This window comes from Microcaecilia unicolor, chromosome 11 (genome assembly GCF_901765095.1).
Source record: "Microcaecilia unicolor chromosome 11, aMicUni1.1, whole genome shotgun sequence".
Lineage (NCBI taxonomy): Eukaryota > Metazoa > Chordata > Amphibia > Gymnophiona > Siphonopidae > Microcaecilia > Microcaecilia unicolor.
The window spans coordinates 133,451,311-133,468,699 of record NC_044041.1 but is presented as its reverse complement, the minus strand read 5'-3'; the positions used below and the strand labels follow the sequence as shown (position 1 = coordinate 133,468,699).

General features: G+C 43.5%; 1 protein-coding gene across 1 annotated transcript in view; it reads right to left on the bottom strand.

Moving 5' to 3' along the window:
* Window positions 1–17,077, bottom strand: part of LOC115480460 — an 89,959-nt gene extending 72,882 nt beyond the window's left edge. The window contains exon 1 of the mRNA XM_030219153.1: window positions 16,768–17,077. Within this exon, the coding sequence (XP_030075013.1) occupies window positions 16,768–16,792 (25 nt within the window). The 5' untranslated portion in view covers window positions 16,793–17,077. The remainder of the gene's footprint in view (window positions 1–16,767) is intronic.
* Between the last annotated feature and the right edge of the window lie 312 nt (window positions 17,078–17,389).

Below are 17,389 nucleotides of genomic sequence, written 5' to 3'. Positions count from 1 at the left end.
TACCCAAAGATAGTACAGGCAGATCAGGCATTTACATGATGGAACAGCACTTCACGACACGACTACAGCCCTCTGGAGTCTTCTGAAGTCTTCTGATCTAATATCCTTCAGACTGGCCTTTTTATACTATTTTGGCCCTATTGATTCCAATGGACCCTAGCTTTGTCACCAGGGCTCTTGGCCCTTATCAGTTGATCAAAATGACTTCATCATATTCTCAAGCTCTAAGTATAAACAAGATATGTTCAGAGCGCATCTGTGAGATGTCTTCACAGGTCATTTTGCTCTCCTCAGTTCTCCCCCCTCCCTCTACTTGCATCTAACCCACTACTATCTTTCATTTTAATCAAAACATCTTAGCTTATGATTTCTCGCAGGTGCCAGTCCAAGAGCAAATGCCCCCTCCCTTGCTAGCTCTCAATTACCTCATTTCAGCACTTGCTACAGTGAAATGTAATTTGTATCAGAGATGATTTTTGATTTCAAGAGGCCTAGCTCTTTAGCCTGAGCCACTGGCCTGTATTTTACTGACAGCAAGGGCTAGCATATTTCTACAGACAAAGTTGGTCCAGGTTCTGTTGGTTATTCACCAGGATTTGGGTCTAGGCAATCAAGGAGTTCGGCATAGTTTATTGTGTTAACAGGTATCAGGAGACGTAGTTTTGTGATTTTCTCATTGAAGTATTTCGCGAGATTATCTGCTGCTGGTTTGTCTGCACTGTTGGAAGTTACCAGTGTAGTATCTAGTAGTTTGTTCACGAGTTGGAAGAGTTTGTGTGTGTTCTTGTAGTCTGGTCCAATTTTAGTTTTATATTATATTCTTTTAGTTTGTCTTATGGTATATTTATATGTCCTTTGTAATTGCTTCCAGGCGGTGATTGTGGAGTCATCTTTCTTTTTATTCCATGCTCGTTCTAACCTTCTAACTTATGTTTTCAGCTTTTTCAGTTCTTCGTTGAACTATGGTATTGAGTTCTTTCTGTGTGAGGTTCTGGTTTGTAATGGTGCTATGTTATCTAATATGTTTCTGCATCTATTGTCCCATTCTTGGAAAAATTGGTTTGTTATCTGTCTTTATAGCCCATCCATTATCGTAGAACTGTTGCCAGAATGTTGACAGATCTATTTTTCCTCTCGTGGTGTAGGTTGTACGTTCTTGTTTGCGGGTAGATTCTTTCTTTCGCCATAGGAGGGAGATGTTTGCTGTATAATGGTCGGACCACGGTATGGGTGTCCATTTTATGTCCGTTAGTGTCAGATTTAAGTCAGGGGCGAATTTGTGTGTGATGATATCTAGTGCCTGTCCTTTAGAATGGGTTTGTTGCGTAATTGGTCTATCAAAATCCCATAGTTACATAGTAGATGACGGCAGAAAAAGACCTGCACGGTCCATCTAGTCTGCCCACGATAAACTCATATGTGTATACCTTACCTTGATTTGTACCTGTCTTTTTCAGGGCCCAGACCGTATAAGTCTGTCCAGCAGTATTTCCCGCCTCCCAACCACCAGTCCCGCCTCCCATCACCGGCTCTGGCACAGACCTCGTATAAGTCTGCCCTCCCCTATCCTAGCCTCTCAACCACCAACCCCTCTTCCCTCCGCCACCCAATTTCAGCTAAGCTTCTGTGGATCCATTCCTTCTGCACAGGATTCCTTTATGCCTATCCCACGCATGTTTGAATTCCGTTAGCGTTTTCATGTCCACCACCTCCCGCGGGAGTGCATTCCAAGCGTTCACCACCCTCTCCGTGAAGAAATACTTCCTGACATCTTTCCTGAGTCTGCCCCCCTTCAATCTCATTTCATGTCCTCTCATTCTACCGCCTTCCCATCTCTGGAAAAGATTCGTTTGCGGATTAATATCTTTCAAATATTTGAACGTCTGTATCATATCACTCCTGTTCCTCCTTTCCTCCAGAGTACACATGTTCAGGTCAGCAAGTCTCTCTTCATACGTCTTGGAACGCAACTCCCATACCATCCTCGTAGCTTTTCTTTGTACTGCTTCCATTTTTTTTTAACATCCTTCGCAAGGTACGGCCTCCAAAACTGAACACAATACTCCAGGTGGGGCCTCACCAATGTCTTATACAGGGGCATTAAAACCTCCTTTCTTCTGCTGGTCACACCTCTCTCTATACAGCCTAGCAACCTTCTCGCTACGGCCACCGCCTTGTCGCACTGTTTCATCGCCTTCAGGTCCTCAGATACTATCACCCCAAGATCCCTCTCCCCGTCCGTGTCTATCAGGCTCTCCCCACCTAACACATACGCCTCCCTTGGATTTCTACTCCCTAAGTGCATCACTTTGCATTTCTTCGCATTGAATTTTAATTGCCAAACGTTAGACCATTCTTCCAGCTTCTTCAGATCTTTTTTCATGTTTTCCACTCCCTCCGGGGTGTCCACTCTGTTGCAAATCTTGGTGTCATCCGCAAAAAGGCAAACTTTACCTTGTAACCCTTCGGCAATGTCACTCACAAATATATTGAACAGAATGGGCCCCAGCACCGATTCCTGAGGCACTCCACTACTCACCTTTCCCTCCTCCGAGCGAACTCCATTTACCACCACCCTCTGGCGTCTGCCCGTCAACCAGTTCCTAATCCAGTTCACCACTTCGGGTCCTATCTTCAGCCCTTCTAGTTTATTCAAGAGCCTCCTGTGGGGAACCGTGTCAAAAGCCTTGCTGAAATCTAAGTAGATGACGTCCATAGCAAGTCCTTGATTTAATTCTCCTGTCACCCAGTCAAAGAATTCAATGAGATTCGTTTGGCACGATTTCCCTTTGGTGAAACCATGTTGTCTCGGATCTTGCAACTTATTGGCTTCCAGGAAATTCACTATCCTTTCCTTCAGCATGGCTTCCATTACTTTTCCAATAACCGAAGTGAGGCTTACCGGCCTATAGTTTCCAGCTTCTTCCCTATCACCACTTTTGTGAAGAGGGACCACCTCCGCCGTTCTCCAATCCCTCGGAACCTCTCCCGTCTCCAAGGATTTATTAAACAAATCTTTGAGAGGACCCGCCAGAACCTCTCTGAGCTCCCTCAGTATTCTGGGGTGGATCCCGTCCGGCCCCATGGCTTTGTCCACCTTTAGCTTTCCAAGTTGTTCATATACACTCTCTTCCGTGAACGGTGCTCTATCCACTTCATTCTCAGGTGTACTTTTGCCAGTCCCTCTCGGTCCTTCCCCAGGATTTTCTTCAGTGAAAACAGAACAAAAGTATCTATTTAGCAAATTGGCTTTTTCCTCATCATTTTCTACATAGCGTTTTGCTGTATCTTTTAGTCTCACAATCCCCTTTTTAGTCTTTCTCCTTTCACTAATATACCTGAAGAAGTTTTTGTCTCCCCTCCGTACATTTCTAGCCATTTGTTCTTCCGCTTGCACCTTCGCCAGACGTACCTCTCTCTTGGCTTCTTTCAGTTTCATCCGGTATTCCTCCCCGTGTTCCTCTACTTGAGTTTTTTTGTATTTCTGGAACGCTAACTCTTTAGCCTTTACTTTCTCAGCCACTTGCTTTGAAAACCATATCGGTTTCCTTTTTCTCTTGCTTTTATTTACTCTCCTTACATAAAGGTCTGTGGCCCTGTTTATTACTTCTTTCAGCTTGGACCACTGTCCTTCCACATGTTGTGCATTCTCGCAGCCCATCAGCTCCTTCCTCAGGTATTCCCCCATTTTGTTTGGGACGGGGATATGTTGATTTTTATTAGTTGTCTGTTTTCTTGGTATTTGGTTTTGTTGTGTCCTTTCTTCCCTTTCTGTTGGTTATTTCCGTGCATAGCTGTTTTTCCTTTTTGTTGGTTATTATTCTTTTGTCCTGTTGTACTGTAATTTTATTTTATTTATTTATTGCATTTGTATCCCACATTTTCCCACCTATTTGCAGGCTCAATGTGGCTTACATAATTTTGTTAACATTGTCATTACAGGATAACAGATACTTAATCTCTGCACAAAACTAAATGTAAGGGAAGAAAGAAGAAGGAAGGGAGTGATTAGAGTAATTATAGAAGGTGAGCTTTCTTAACTGATTGGGTTGGAGAGGTGGATTAGTGTGGCTATAGGCCCTATAGGGTTCAGCTGCCCGACATGCATGTTTCGCTTAGCCATGAGCTGTATCAAGGACATTCCCCTATAATGAAAAACCCAATATATAACATCAGTTTACTCTCTCTTCGGTAGAAAAACCAACTCTTACAGTTTCTCTAACCAAGGTTATTTATAATACAAAAATCTTGAATACAAAAATCTTTGTATAGTATAGGGTCTCATTGTAGGCCTTGATGAAGAGCTATGTCTTCAGAGATCTGCGAGAGATAGTTGTTTTGTCGATTGTTCTCAGGTCTGTGGGCAATGCATCCCATGATTGCGTGCTTATGTAAGAGAAGGTAGTGGCATGCATCAGCTTGTATTTTAGTCCTTTACAACTGGGGAAGTGTAGGTTGAGAAATTTGTGGGATGATCTTGTGGCATTTCTTGGAGGTAGGTCCACAAGGTTTAGCATGTAGATTGGGGCGTCTGCGTGAATGATTTTGGGTATAATCGTGCAGATCTTGAACGTAATGCGTTCCCTCAGTGGCAGCCAGTGGAGCTTCTCTCAAGGGTTTTGCACTTTCATATTTAGTTTTTCCAAATATGAGTCTGGCGGCAGTATTCTGGGCAGTTTGGAGTTTTTTGATAGACTGTTCTTTGCAGCCCGCGTATAGTGCGTTGCAGTAATCCAGATGATTTATTACCATTGACTGTACCAGGGTACAGAAGATGTATCTCAGGAAGAAAGGTTTTACTCTTTTAAGTTTCCACATGGAGTAGAACATCTTTTTCGTCGTGTTTTTCACGTGGGCATCGAGAGTGAGGTTTCGATCAATGGTGACTCCAAGAATTTTCAAGTTTTGTGAGACAGGAAGAGAACAGTATGGTGTGATTATGGTAGAGAAGTTTTTTGTGTTATGTTGTGAGGTGAGTACAAGACATTGTGTTTTTTCTGCGTTAAGTTTTAGTTGGAATGCATCTGCCCAGGTGTGCATTATTTGGAGGCTTTGGTTGATCTCGTTGAGTTGTCTAATTGAGTTGTCTGCAGGGTTTGTGTGCTGTGGGTAGATTATTGTCTGTATGGGGGGTTGTCCATGCGGGGTAGATTAGGGGAAGAAAGTAGATTATTAAGAGCAGCTTGTTAATGTTCACGTTGGCGTTGATTAGCACAGTATAGTAGGCTAATTAGCAGTGCTGGTCGGAGGTGTGTGGTGGTGCTAGCTGACGAATTTCTACGGTCAATGGTGTAGTATTGTGTAGTGTGATAGGGTGTCTTTAGAGTGGTCATTGGCTAATAGAGATCGGTGATAGTTATTATAACAATTCAGGTATTACAATTACAGTAGTAATACAGGATGATTCAATATTACAATTGCAATAAGTGATACAGGATGATTCAATATTACAATTATAGTCAGTAATATAATTCAGGTATCAGAGTGGTTTAGTACTACAATGCAGCAAAAGATATTATGAGGAAATTTATGAGGAACATAGGCTGCTGTTCAAGCGTTATAGGTCTTAGGTCTACTTGAGTGGCTTAGACTTTGGTTAGTCTTTTTAAACTGGAAGGTAGCCTCTGGTAGTCACTCAGCATGTAGCAGAAATAGAAGAGCCAGTTTATACAACTATTATTACCTGCAAAATTAGGTCATGTCGTTCTTCTGCTGGAACATCTTTGCTGAAGCAGTGGGACTATTCATTGCTCATTAAAGGGTGAATATTGCAGCGTTGCTGCTCTATTCTTCAAGGTGTTTTCTGGTGGTTGGGAGTTGGTCAATGACGTTGATGTGGGCGTCGGGTTGGTTGGCGATGCTGTGAGCCTGTAGATTGGGTTGTTTGAAGAATCCAATTCTTATCAATGAAGTGAGAGTAAACGCCTAAGTAACTGTCATTGGCCGTAGAAGTCCAGTAATCTACAGTAATGGCAACATAAATAGCATCTGCTAAATTTTGTACTCTCTCAGCTTTCAGTTTTTGGAAGATATCCAATGTTTTCTTGATGGACATTCGTATGTATCATCTGACGTTGCTACCCTCAGTACATCATGCAGTCCTGTATCGGCGACAATACTGTACAGCCTGCAGTCCTTTGCAATCCAGAGTGCTATACCATCCCATAATCGCATTGTTTTGAGCTTGGCCAATTGTCTTACTCTTGGTAATAAAAACAGATATTGTTGGCTGGGAAAAGGATGATGATGATGATGAAGCAGTTTCACTAGTACTTGCAGATTTAAGAAGAGCAAAAGGGTGCTTTGAATTTATGTGACGCTGTGATGATATTTGAATTCTCTGCTACAGTATTTACAGACAGCCACTGATTCATTCTTCAACAGGAATTTCCCATTCAATAACTTTTCTGACTTCATTTATAAATTATTAATAATAATAATAACAACTAGTAAAAAAGCCCCGTTTCTGATGCAAATGAAACGGGGGCTAGCAAGGTTTTCTTCTGTGTGCATGTGGGACTGTGTGTGTCCCTGCCCTCTCTCCCCTCCCCCCTCTGAGTCCTTCACTGTTACAGAGAGAGCGATTTGATTTCCTGCTTTGCTGTTTTCCTTCACTGTTTGTGTTAGACAGAGAGCGAGGGCGGGGCAGACACTCATGGGGAAACCGGATATCTCTCCCCCTTCACACTTCCGGCTGGAGGCTTCATAGAACGTTGGTGTTGCCTTTTATATATAGAGATAATCTCACTCTTAGGCCAAACATTTCTCTCCCCCCTTCTTACTGGCTCTCTCCTACTGAAGACAATCTCTTTCTCTCACCCTCCCCTGCACTTCCAGATCCAGCATTGCTCCCCCACCATCATCAAGCCTTCCCTCTCTCCCACTGGACTAAACAACAGGAAACAAAAGCAGATTCCTTTAAGAGATGCTCAGAGTGGCTGATTAAAATCCTGCACATACTTTCCAATTTTCAAACTTTGACCCAGACATCCTTTTGGAAGGGGAACACATGCACAGCATGGCTGAGATTATCCAGCACATGCAACTTTTTTTTTTGTTAATGTTGACAGCACTGTTTTTATAACCCTCACCACCACCACCACCATCCTCTGATCTAGGAAGCTTAATATTTGATGGAATGGAGGGAGAAAGGTATGGTTGTAGCTGTGCTGGGGGAGGGGAGGGGAGAGAAAAGTGCCAGGATCTTCAGAGAAAGACTTTTTGGTTACAGTTCAGGCGTTAAGTATTGTATCCCTGAAGGTCCTGGCACTCCCACCCACCTCCCAGCACAGCTCCAGCCATAATCCTCTCCATCTCTCTCCCAGTACAGACCTAGCCTCATCCTCCCTCCCATCACAGTCACAGCCCTCTCCCTCTCAGCACAACTCCAGCACTCTCTTTCTCTCCTTCTCTCAAAGCAAAGCTCCAGCACTCTCCCTCCCTCCCAAAACAGCTCTAGCAGTCTCTCTCCCTCCCAGCTTCAACCACCCCACGCTGCCAGGATGACTTTTGTTTTGCTTCCTGTCCTCTCTCTCCCCACCCTAAGCAGGCAAAAGTATAAGGAGATGAACTTAAGCGCAATAATAATTTGGGGCATGGATTTTCAAACTGATTATAGCCTTACCTCAGAAGGATGTGAACAGGCTACTAAAATGGCATCTACACACTTCCTTCTTCCACCTGCTCTCCTTCAGCGCTATAACCACATGCTGACCTCGCTGCCTCTGCTCCTCCGGTGCTGGTGTTCACACTGCTCAGCTCAAAACTTGCTGCCTCTTCCTTCAGTGATGCCCCCACTAACACTGCCGCTCCAGCGCTGCTAACCGTGTGCTCATGTCCCTGACACCAACACTGCCTCCTCCTCTCTCGCGTTGCTGACCATGTGCTCAAGTCCATGATGCTAACACTGCTACCTCCTCTCTGGAGCTGCTGAGCATGAGCTGAAGTCCTCAACGTTAACACTGCCGCCTCCTCTCCGGCGCTGCTGACCATGAGCTTGTCCCTAACGCTGACGCTGCCTCCTCACTATGTGCTGCTCTCTCTACATGACTCACCTCAGTCAGTACAATAACCAATCAGTGGCTAGTTTTCATCTATGATGTCAGTAATAACGAAGATATTTAATTGTGGGATTAGAACGCCGGCGCCATTTTTGTAAAGGGGTGAGCCCGTTAAATAATAGCAAAGCTGGCGCTAGGGGAGACTGTAGGTAAGATTTTTGCATTCAAGATTTTTGTATTATAAATAACCTTGGTTAGAGAAACTGTAAGAGTTGGTTTTTCTACCGAAGAGAGAGTAAACTGATGTTATATATTGGGTTTTTCATTATAGGGGAATGTCCTTGATACAGCTCATGGCTGAGCGAAACATGCATGTCGGGCAGCTGAACCCCTTGGTCTGACATTAAAAAGAGAAAAAGAAGTAAAATCAATAGAGAAGAAAAATTATATATACAGTAAAATTTAATTAATCGGGAGTGCCAATGAAGAAGTGGGCGCTAGTTACATTGCCATATATACATCTTTGGCAATGAGCACCGCTGAGGTCACCATAGCTGGGCAATCCTGACAGTATTAACTTCCGGTTTGAAATGTGAATGTTTTGAATGAAAAATAATTTGAAAACCTAAAAAAGCTTTTTTAAATAAATTTGCCTGAGTAAACTCTTGCCTGATCCCATTGAGTTAAACTGCTTATTCACCTCAGTCAGTGACATCACCTCACTCAAGCATTCTCCTCTTGGAGCCCCTGAGGCCTGGAAGTAATAAGAGATGCTATTGGAGCCCCAGAATGAGGCCTGAAATGCAGAAACAGAACCAGTACCACTGCCAAGACTGGAGATGAAGTAAACGCAAGGGGGGGGGGGGGAGGTAAGAGGCGGGGCATGCCAGCCAGCGTTAAAAAATAGTTTCTGCATTAATATTTTAGCATGTTAATTGCCCACCCCTAGTTTCTGTCTGTCTCTTTATAATACACAGTTGTGGAAAAGTGTTGAACTTATCTATTAACACTTACATCCAAAACTTAGTATTATCCTTACTGGTATCCTAATTACATAAGAACATACGCATAACCATACTGGGACAGACCAAAGATCCATGAATCCCAGTACCTGATTCCAATAGTGGCCAATCCAGGTAGTACCTGGCAAGATCCCAAAAGAGTAACATATATTTTATTCTACTTATCCCAGAAATAAGCAGTGGAGTTTTCCCAATTCCATCTTATGGACTTTCCTTTTAGGAACTTGTTCAAATCTATTTTAAACCCTGCTAAGTAAACTGCTTTTACAACATTCTCTGGCAACAAAAACCAGAGTTTAATTATATGTTAAGTGAAGAAATATTTTCTTTGATTTGTTTAATTTATTACTTATTAGCTTCATTTTGTTCCTCCCAGTCCTTGTATTTTTGGAAAGAGCAATTCACGTCTACCTGTTCCATGCCACTCAGTATTTTATAAACCTCTATCTTACTTCCCTCAACTGTCTCTTTTACAAGCTGAAGAGCCCTAGCCTCTTTAGCCTTTCCTCATAGGGAAGTCGTCCCATCTTCTTTATTATTTTCATCACCCTTCTCTAATTCCACTATATCTGTTTTGAGATGCGGTGACCAAAATTGCACATAATATTCAAGGTGTGGTTGCACCATGAAGCGATACAAAGGCATTATAATAATCTCAGTTTTGTTCTCTATTCCTTTTCTAATAATTCCTAACATTCCATTTATTTTTAGTACATTTATACCCCACATTTTCCCACTAGAGCGGGCACAATGCGACTTACAGGGTTACATAAGTTTACAACTCAATGAGGGTAATGATACAAATAGACAGAAAAACGGATTGAACATGAAGATAATAAAGGGTGCAAGACGAGGTTGATACAGTTGGTGGTTAAACAGGTGTACTCAATATGAAGAAGGTGAGGGCTGAATGCTATTGGTTGGGTAAGCTTTTGCAAATAAAAATTTCTTTAAAGATTTCTTTAAAAGCTGGTGGTCGTCAATCTCTTTGAGATATCTGGGTAGACCATTCCAAGACTGCGGAAGGAGGAGGAAAAGAGTAATTTATATTTAACAGACTTGCAGCTTGAATAGTGTAGGTTAAGGTAGGAACGAGAAGTCACTGAAGCATTTCTGGATGGAAGATCTAACAAATCTAGCATGTAGGCAGGGGCTTCCCCATATATTATCTTGTGAGTCAATGAGCAGATTTTAAATGTAATACGATCTTTAATGGGGAGCCAATGTAGGTTAAAATGAAGAGGTTGAGCATGTTCAAAGCGTGATTTGCCTAAACTTAGCCTTGCAGCTGTGTTTTGAACAGTCTGGAGTTTATTCAGATACTTTCTTAGCCTGCACACTGAGCAAACGGTTTCAATGTATCACCAACGATGACACCTAAAGCCTTTTCCTTGGGGTGACTCCTAATGTAGAACCTTGCATTTATGTATCTACAGTTTTGTGTTCCTCTTCTCTACATGCATCACTTTGCACTTGCTCACATTAAATATCATCTGCCATTTAGATGCCCAGTCTCTCAGTCTTGTAAAGTCCTCTTGAAATTTTTCACAATCCTCTTGTGATTTAACAACTTTGAATAACTTTGTGTCATAAGCAAACTTAATCACCTAATTTGTTATTCTTGTTTCTAGATCATTTATACATATGGCGGTCTCAGCACAGACTGCTGGGGAACCCCACTATTTACCTTTTTCTATTGAGAAAATTGACCATTTAAACCTAGTCTGTTTTTTTTTTTAATTCAATAACATTTTTATTAAAATTTTCAACACATTCAAACAATATTCACATAGAACAGATACCCAGCCAAATCAAACCATACAAAACCTACAGCCCCCCACCAGCCCCCCATACCCACTTTTCCCCCTACTAACCTTGACTAGGTAGTTTAACGACATTCGATATACCACTCTTCACAATACATCAGAGCAGTGAACAATTACAAAATTTAAAATATAAGAAAAGAACTACAAAATATAAAGTAAAGAATAAGGAAAGAGAGAGAGAGAGAAAAAAAAAAAGAAGACACATGTACACTGCAACTCTAGGCCTGGATCCCTTAGGGGCAGGCGAAAGGAAAAGCTGCTTTAAACAGATAGGCTTTCAGAAAGCCTTAAAACGGCAAAAAGACTGTTCTGAGCACAGGGACAGGGGAAGGGCATTCCAGAGGGAGGATACCAAGCAAAAACAATGCAGTGGTGGGTAGATTTGAGACCAAAAGGTGAACTGGGGAAGAGAAAGCCAGGAGTCAGAGGAAGAGCGGAGGAAGTGGGAGGGGAGATAAGGATGGTGAGACAGGAGAGGGTACCAGAATGGAGAGTCTTGAAAGCCAACATAAGGAGCTTAAATTGAACACACAAGAAAATAGGGAGCCAGTAATGGTGCGCAAGAAGGGTGGAGATATGATCAGAATGATTGGCATGACTAAGAACTGTTTGAAAATGAGAAAGAAACTTTAGGGAGGCCATCCAGAGTCATGTTGCAGTAATCAAGCCTAGAGTGCACTAGCAAGGATAGAAGTGTAGTGCAGGAGGAATCAAGAAAACTAAGAATAGTGCAAATATTGCGAAGGGAGAAAAAAGTAAGACTTCACAGTGGCAGACATGTGGGGAGCAAAGGAAAGTTGGAGGTCAGTGGTTACTCCAAGATATTTAAGGGAGTCCATCAGTCCAAGAAGAATACCTGAAAGAGAAAGGACAAGAGTAGGTATTGAGGAAGTACCAGTAACCCAAAGTGATACACATTTAGCAGAGTTCAAAATCAGGTAACCAAGCCAAGACAGTGTTTAAGCAGGATTGAAGGGGTGAGAGGTCATGGTGTGAGACCAGAAGGATGTCATCAGCATAAAATCTGATGGAGGACTGGATGAGAGTGGCAAGAGGAGCTAAGAAAATATTAAATAGCATAGGAGAAAGCAGGGAACCCTGGGGAACACCATATTGAAGAGGGAGAGAGTTAGAACTTGAACCTGGTAAGAAGACAAAGAAAGATCGGCCGTCAAGAAAAGAGGAGAATCACTTGAAAATCGTCCCCAAAATATCAGCAGAAGAGAGGCAGGAAAGAGAATGGTGGACCAGATCGAAAGCAATGCTAAGATCGAGGGAAACAAGAATGGAAATCTTACCCTGGTCCAGAGCAGCGTGAAGGTCATTAAGGAGGGAAGTAATGATAGTTTCTGTGGAGTGACCATTCCGAAAACTGGGGACTGAAAAGGGTGAAGATTTGAAGGGCGACTAAAATGATAGCGGGGATGGGACAACTTCCCTATGAAGAAAGACTAAGGAAGCTAGGGCTTTTCAGCTTGGAGAAGAGACGGCTGAGGGGAGACATGATAGAGGTATATAAAATAATGAGTGGAGTGGACAGGTGGATGTGAAGCATCTGTTCATGCTTTCCAAAAATACTAGGACTAGGGGGCATGTGATGAAACTACAGTGTAATAAATTTAAAACAAATCGGAGAAAAGCTTTCTTCACCCAACGCATAATTAAACTCTGGAATTCGTTGCCGGAGAACGTGGTGAAGGCAGTTAGCTTAGCAGAGTTTAAAAAGGGGTTAGACAGTTTCCTAAAGGACAAGTCCATAAACCACTACTAAATGGACTTGGGAAAAATCCACAATTCCAGGAATAACATGTATAGAATGTTTGTACGTTTGGGAAGCTCGCCAGGTGCTCTTGGTCTGGATTGGCTGCTGTCGTGGATAGGATGCTGGGCTCGATGGACCCTTGGTCTTTTCCCAGTGTGGCATTACTTATGTACTTATGAAGTTTCAGCATGCTGAGAAAGTTGGTCAAGAACAAACCTTTCAGTCAATTTTGAGAGAAAGGATAGATTGGAAATTGGTCTGTCGTTTGGTAGGGTCAAGAGAAGGTTTTCTTTAAAATGGGTTTAATCACAGTGGTTTTCCAAACAGTGGGAACTTTGCCCGTAAAGAGGCTATTTATGACCACAGAAAATTCAAGGGGAAGGTGGTCATGTAGATTCAAGTTAATGCAATTCGAAAGAATAGGATTCAGTGAACAGGTAGTTTTGTGACAGGATTTGAAATACTTTTCAAATGAAGTAAAGAAGGGAGGTTAATTTGGACCAGGAATAAAGACATAAAATGGGGCAGGGAGGGGAGAGGATGAGGGATAGGGTAAGGGAGAGAAGAAGAAGGGGAGGGCATGGAAGGGGTGGAGGGAAGAGAAGCAGCAAGTGACACAATTATTTGGAAGTAGTAAGCAGGCAGATCAACAGCAGAGATATTGTCAGGATAGGAGAAACGTGGGCCAATAGAAGAAAGCTGAAAAACTACCTCACATAACATCTGAAGATGACTGGAGAACCGAGAAATAAGAGAGGTATAAGTATTGTTGTCGGGCAGAGTGAAATTGACCCAGTAGAAATGGAGCAGAGGCAAACAGCATTGCCGGTCTGAAAGGGATGTTGAGACATGCCAAAGCCGTTCCTGCTGACACAATTGATTTGATTGGTACCAGGGCTTACTGGAAGAGCCTACAGTCAGAGTATGAAAAGGGACCTCATACCACCCTGGTGAGAGTGAAATTTCAGAGGGAGGACTGTTCAGAAAACGACCTAGCAATAAAATCAGGGGGAAAGAAAGAAAAGAAGGGGACAAGGGAAGAAGAATCTATAGTGGAGAATTGCAGATAAGAGAGACTGTGGGCAACACCTTACTAAGAACTAGTGAACTAGAAAATGATCCAACCAAGGAAGGGAGGTAGTGGAAAAGTTAGAAAAGGTGAGAAGGTCAGAAGAGTGAGAGAAGACAAGGTCCTTAAGTACATAAGTATTGCCATACTGGGACAGACCGAAGGTCCATCAAGCCCAGCATCCTGTTTCCAGCACTGGCCAAATTCAGGTCACAAGTACCTCGCAAGATCCCAGAACAGTACAATACAAGGGGGTAAGGAAAGAAGAATATATAGTGGAGAATTGCTGATAAGAGACTGTGGGCAACACCTTACTAAGAACTAGTGAACTAGAAAATGATCCAACTAAGGAAGGGAGGGGGGGGGGGGGGGTAGTGGAAAAGTTAGAAAAGGTGAAAAGGTCAGAAGAGTGAGAGAAGACAAGGTCCTTAAATACATAAGCACATAAGTATTGCCAGTGGCGTAGCAAGGGCGGGGCGGTGGGGGCGGTCCGCCCCGGGTGTCCGTGGGTGGGGGGTGCTTCGTCGCGTCTCTTCTCCTGCAAGCGCCTGCCTTTTTCTTTTTTTTTTTTTTTAATCCGTGCAGCCACGCAGGCAGCGCTTCGCATCTGCCCTGCGTGTGCTGTGAAAGAAGTAAATCGCCAGCACTGGCTTCGGGCCTTCCCTCGATGTCCCGCCCTCTTGTGAGGTAACTTCCTATTTCCTCGAGGGCGGGACATCGAGGGAAGGCTCGAAGCCAGCGCTGGCGATTTACTTCTTTCACAGCACATGCAGGGCAGACGCGAAGTGCTGCCTGCGTGGCTGCACGGATTTAAAAAAAAAAAAAAAGGCAGGCGGTGGCAGGAGAAGAGGGCTCTGTGGCTCTCAATGGAGGGGGGACAGGACTGGGTCGGGGGGGTTCAGAGGGGATAAGGGTATTGGAGAGGGGATGGGGAGTTCAGAGGAGGGGTGCTCAGAGGGGAGAAGGGGATTGGAGAGGGTGGGGGTGCTCAGAGGGGATTGGGGAGGGTGGGGGAGCTCGGAGGGATGCTCAGAGGTGAGAAGGGGATTGGGGAGGGTGGGGGTGCTCAGAGGGGATAAGGGGACTGGGGAGGGAAGTGCTCATGGGAGATGGGGTCTGAAACTGGAACTGGGGCTGAAAATGGGCAGGGGCTGAAACTGTGGGGACTGGGGGCTTTAAAGGGGACAGGGAGAACTGGCTGGGGCTGAAGCTCAGGACTGGTGAGAGAAAAGGGCTGGGTTTGAAACTAGGGGCTGAAAGCAGACAGGGAGAAGTGGCTGGGGGCTGAAGCCCAGGACTGATGGGAGAAAAGGGCGGCAGGTGGAAAGAGGGGGCTGAAAAGAGGGGGCAGAGAGAGGGGGCAGACTCTGGATGGATGGGAGAGGGAGGGCAGACAGATCGAAGGGGCAGAGAGAAGGGGCAGAGAGAAAGGGCAGATTTTGGGAGGAAGGGGGAGAGAGAAAGAGGGCAGATGGTGGATGGAAGGGACAGAGAGAGAGGGCAGACACTGAATGGAAGGGACATTAGAGAGGGCAGACACTGGATTTTAGAGAAAGAGCGAAGACAGATGCTGGATGGAAGGAAGACAGTGAAAAGAAGATGAGGAAAGCAGAAACCAGAGACAACAAACTGTAAATAAAATATATATTTTTTTATTTTTTTGCTTTAGGGTATAGTATTGTATCTGTGTTTGTGTGTTAATAAATGTTTATAAATAGAACATATAAATAAGGTAATCATTTTATTGGACTAATTTTTAATACATTTTGACATAACTTTCAGAGAACAAAACCCCCTTCCTCAGGTCAGGATAGGATACTATAACAGCACTATACTGTATTGACCTGAGGAAGGAGGTTTTGGCCTCTGAAAGCTAAATGTATTAGTCCAATAAAATGGTATTTTATTTTCTATATTTGTTTTATTTCTATTTGTTAATTTGTAAAGTGGTGATCGGATTTGTTAGTTTTTTTCAAATTTACATCCACTGTCTTTATATTTTGCACAGTTCTAGGGGACATTTTCTGTTTCTGTGGTGTTGCATTGTATGCAGAGTCTGGCATCAGGGGTTCAGTTTAATTTTTGTCTAAATAGAAAGTTTATGATTACTTATTCTATAGTGGATTAGGGTGTATCTGTGTTTGTGAAAAAGACATGGCTTTCGGTTGGCATTGACTGTGCAGGATCGACGATCTGTACTAATCTTTCTGTTTTCGTTTTACAATAGGTGAATTGATGTTCTAGTGCTCACTGTAGCATTTAAGATGCTTGTGACTTGTAGAAATGACTGCTTATGGTATGGTAGAATTGCGCTATAGGTCCTGAGTGTTTTGTATTCTCGGTATGCCTAGTACTGGATTTGGGGGGGGGGGGGGGGGTGTTAAAAAATGACCGGCTCCGGGTGTCAACTACCCTAGCTACGCCACTGAGTATTGCCATACTGGGACAGCATCAGAAAGACAGTGTCTAAAAGAATCGAGAAGAGAGGGATTAGGGGAAGGAAGGAGGTGTATGAGAAGAAAGTGAAGTGGGACTGTAAAACTTAAGTGAAGAAGCATAGAGCCGAGAAGGGGAAGCAGCTCATGAGAGAGGTCCAAAATAGAAAGCATGAAGGGGCAAGGAGGGCCACTTCACCCCCTCTCTTATTCATGGAGCTAGGAACAGAGTAAGCTGCAAAACTTAGCAGGCAAGCATTGAAACAGAAGGGGCTCCAGGTCTCAGTACAAAAGAGCAGCGAATTAGGATGTTGAGAAAGTAAGTCAGACACCAGATCTGTTTTGGTCCTAATTGATCAACAGTTAAGGAGAAACAAAGAAAGAGAGAAAGGCAAGAGGGATTGCCACCAGAGGGGGTGGGGGGCGGGGCAGGTGAAGGGGTACCAGGATTAATAACAGGAAGGCAGGGTGTGAGGAAATGAGGGTGGGGAAATTATGGCAGAGGGGCCTGATGCTGACCCCAAACCACCGGGATAGAAGACATGGGGAAATATAAAGGGCCGACTGAAAGGGGCCCAAAAAAAAGAAGAAACCATCATAATAAAATCCAAAAGTCGTCACCCCAAGGAGTTTGCGCAAGAAGCACAACCTACCGATAGGTGTGCTTCTTTGGTGCATGCCTGCAGCACAGACGGCACTGATATGGTCGCTGAAATAGTGACTGAGGGACCGGACATCACTCACAGCATCGAGAATAGGTGGGGCTATGGGCAGGACAGTGCCAGGAATCGGGTACTGAGCAGCAGCCTACAACAAGATAAACAAAACAAAGCCAGAGGCAAGTCATAGATGAGCAGTAGCAAAACAGGTAACACAGAGTAAATTAAAAGTGCAGATGCCACTAATATAGTTGCTGAAATTTATTTGTTTGTTTGTTGCATTTGTATCCCACATTTTCCCACCTTTTTGCAGGTTCAATGTGGCTTACATATTACCATTATCGGCATTAGCCAATTTCGGTCTGAACAAATACATGGTTTGAATGAATACAAAGTGAATTGTGGTAGAATGAGGTACATGTAAAGTATGTACAATTGGGGGCACTTAGAGAGGGAGAGGGGAGGAAGAGTCAGGTAATGTCCATTATGGTCCTTGGTTATATTGTGTCGCAAGTGTCCGGTATTTTATGTTGGGTCGGTGGGGTATGTTCTTCTTAACAGGTCTGTCTTTAGTGCTTTCAAGTAGGGTATGATATTACCTAGTTTTTAAAATTTA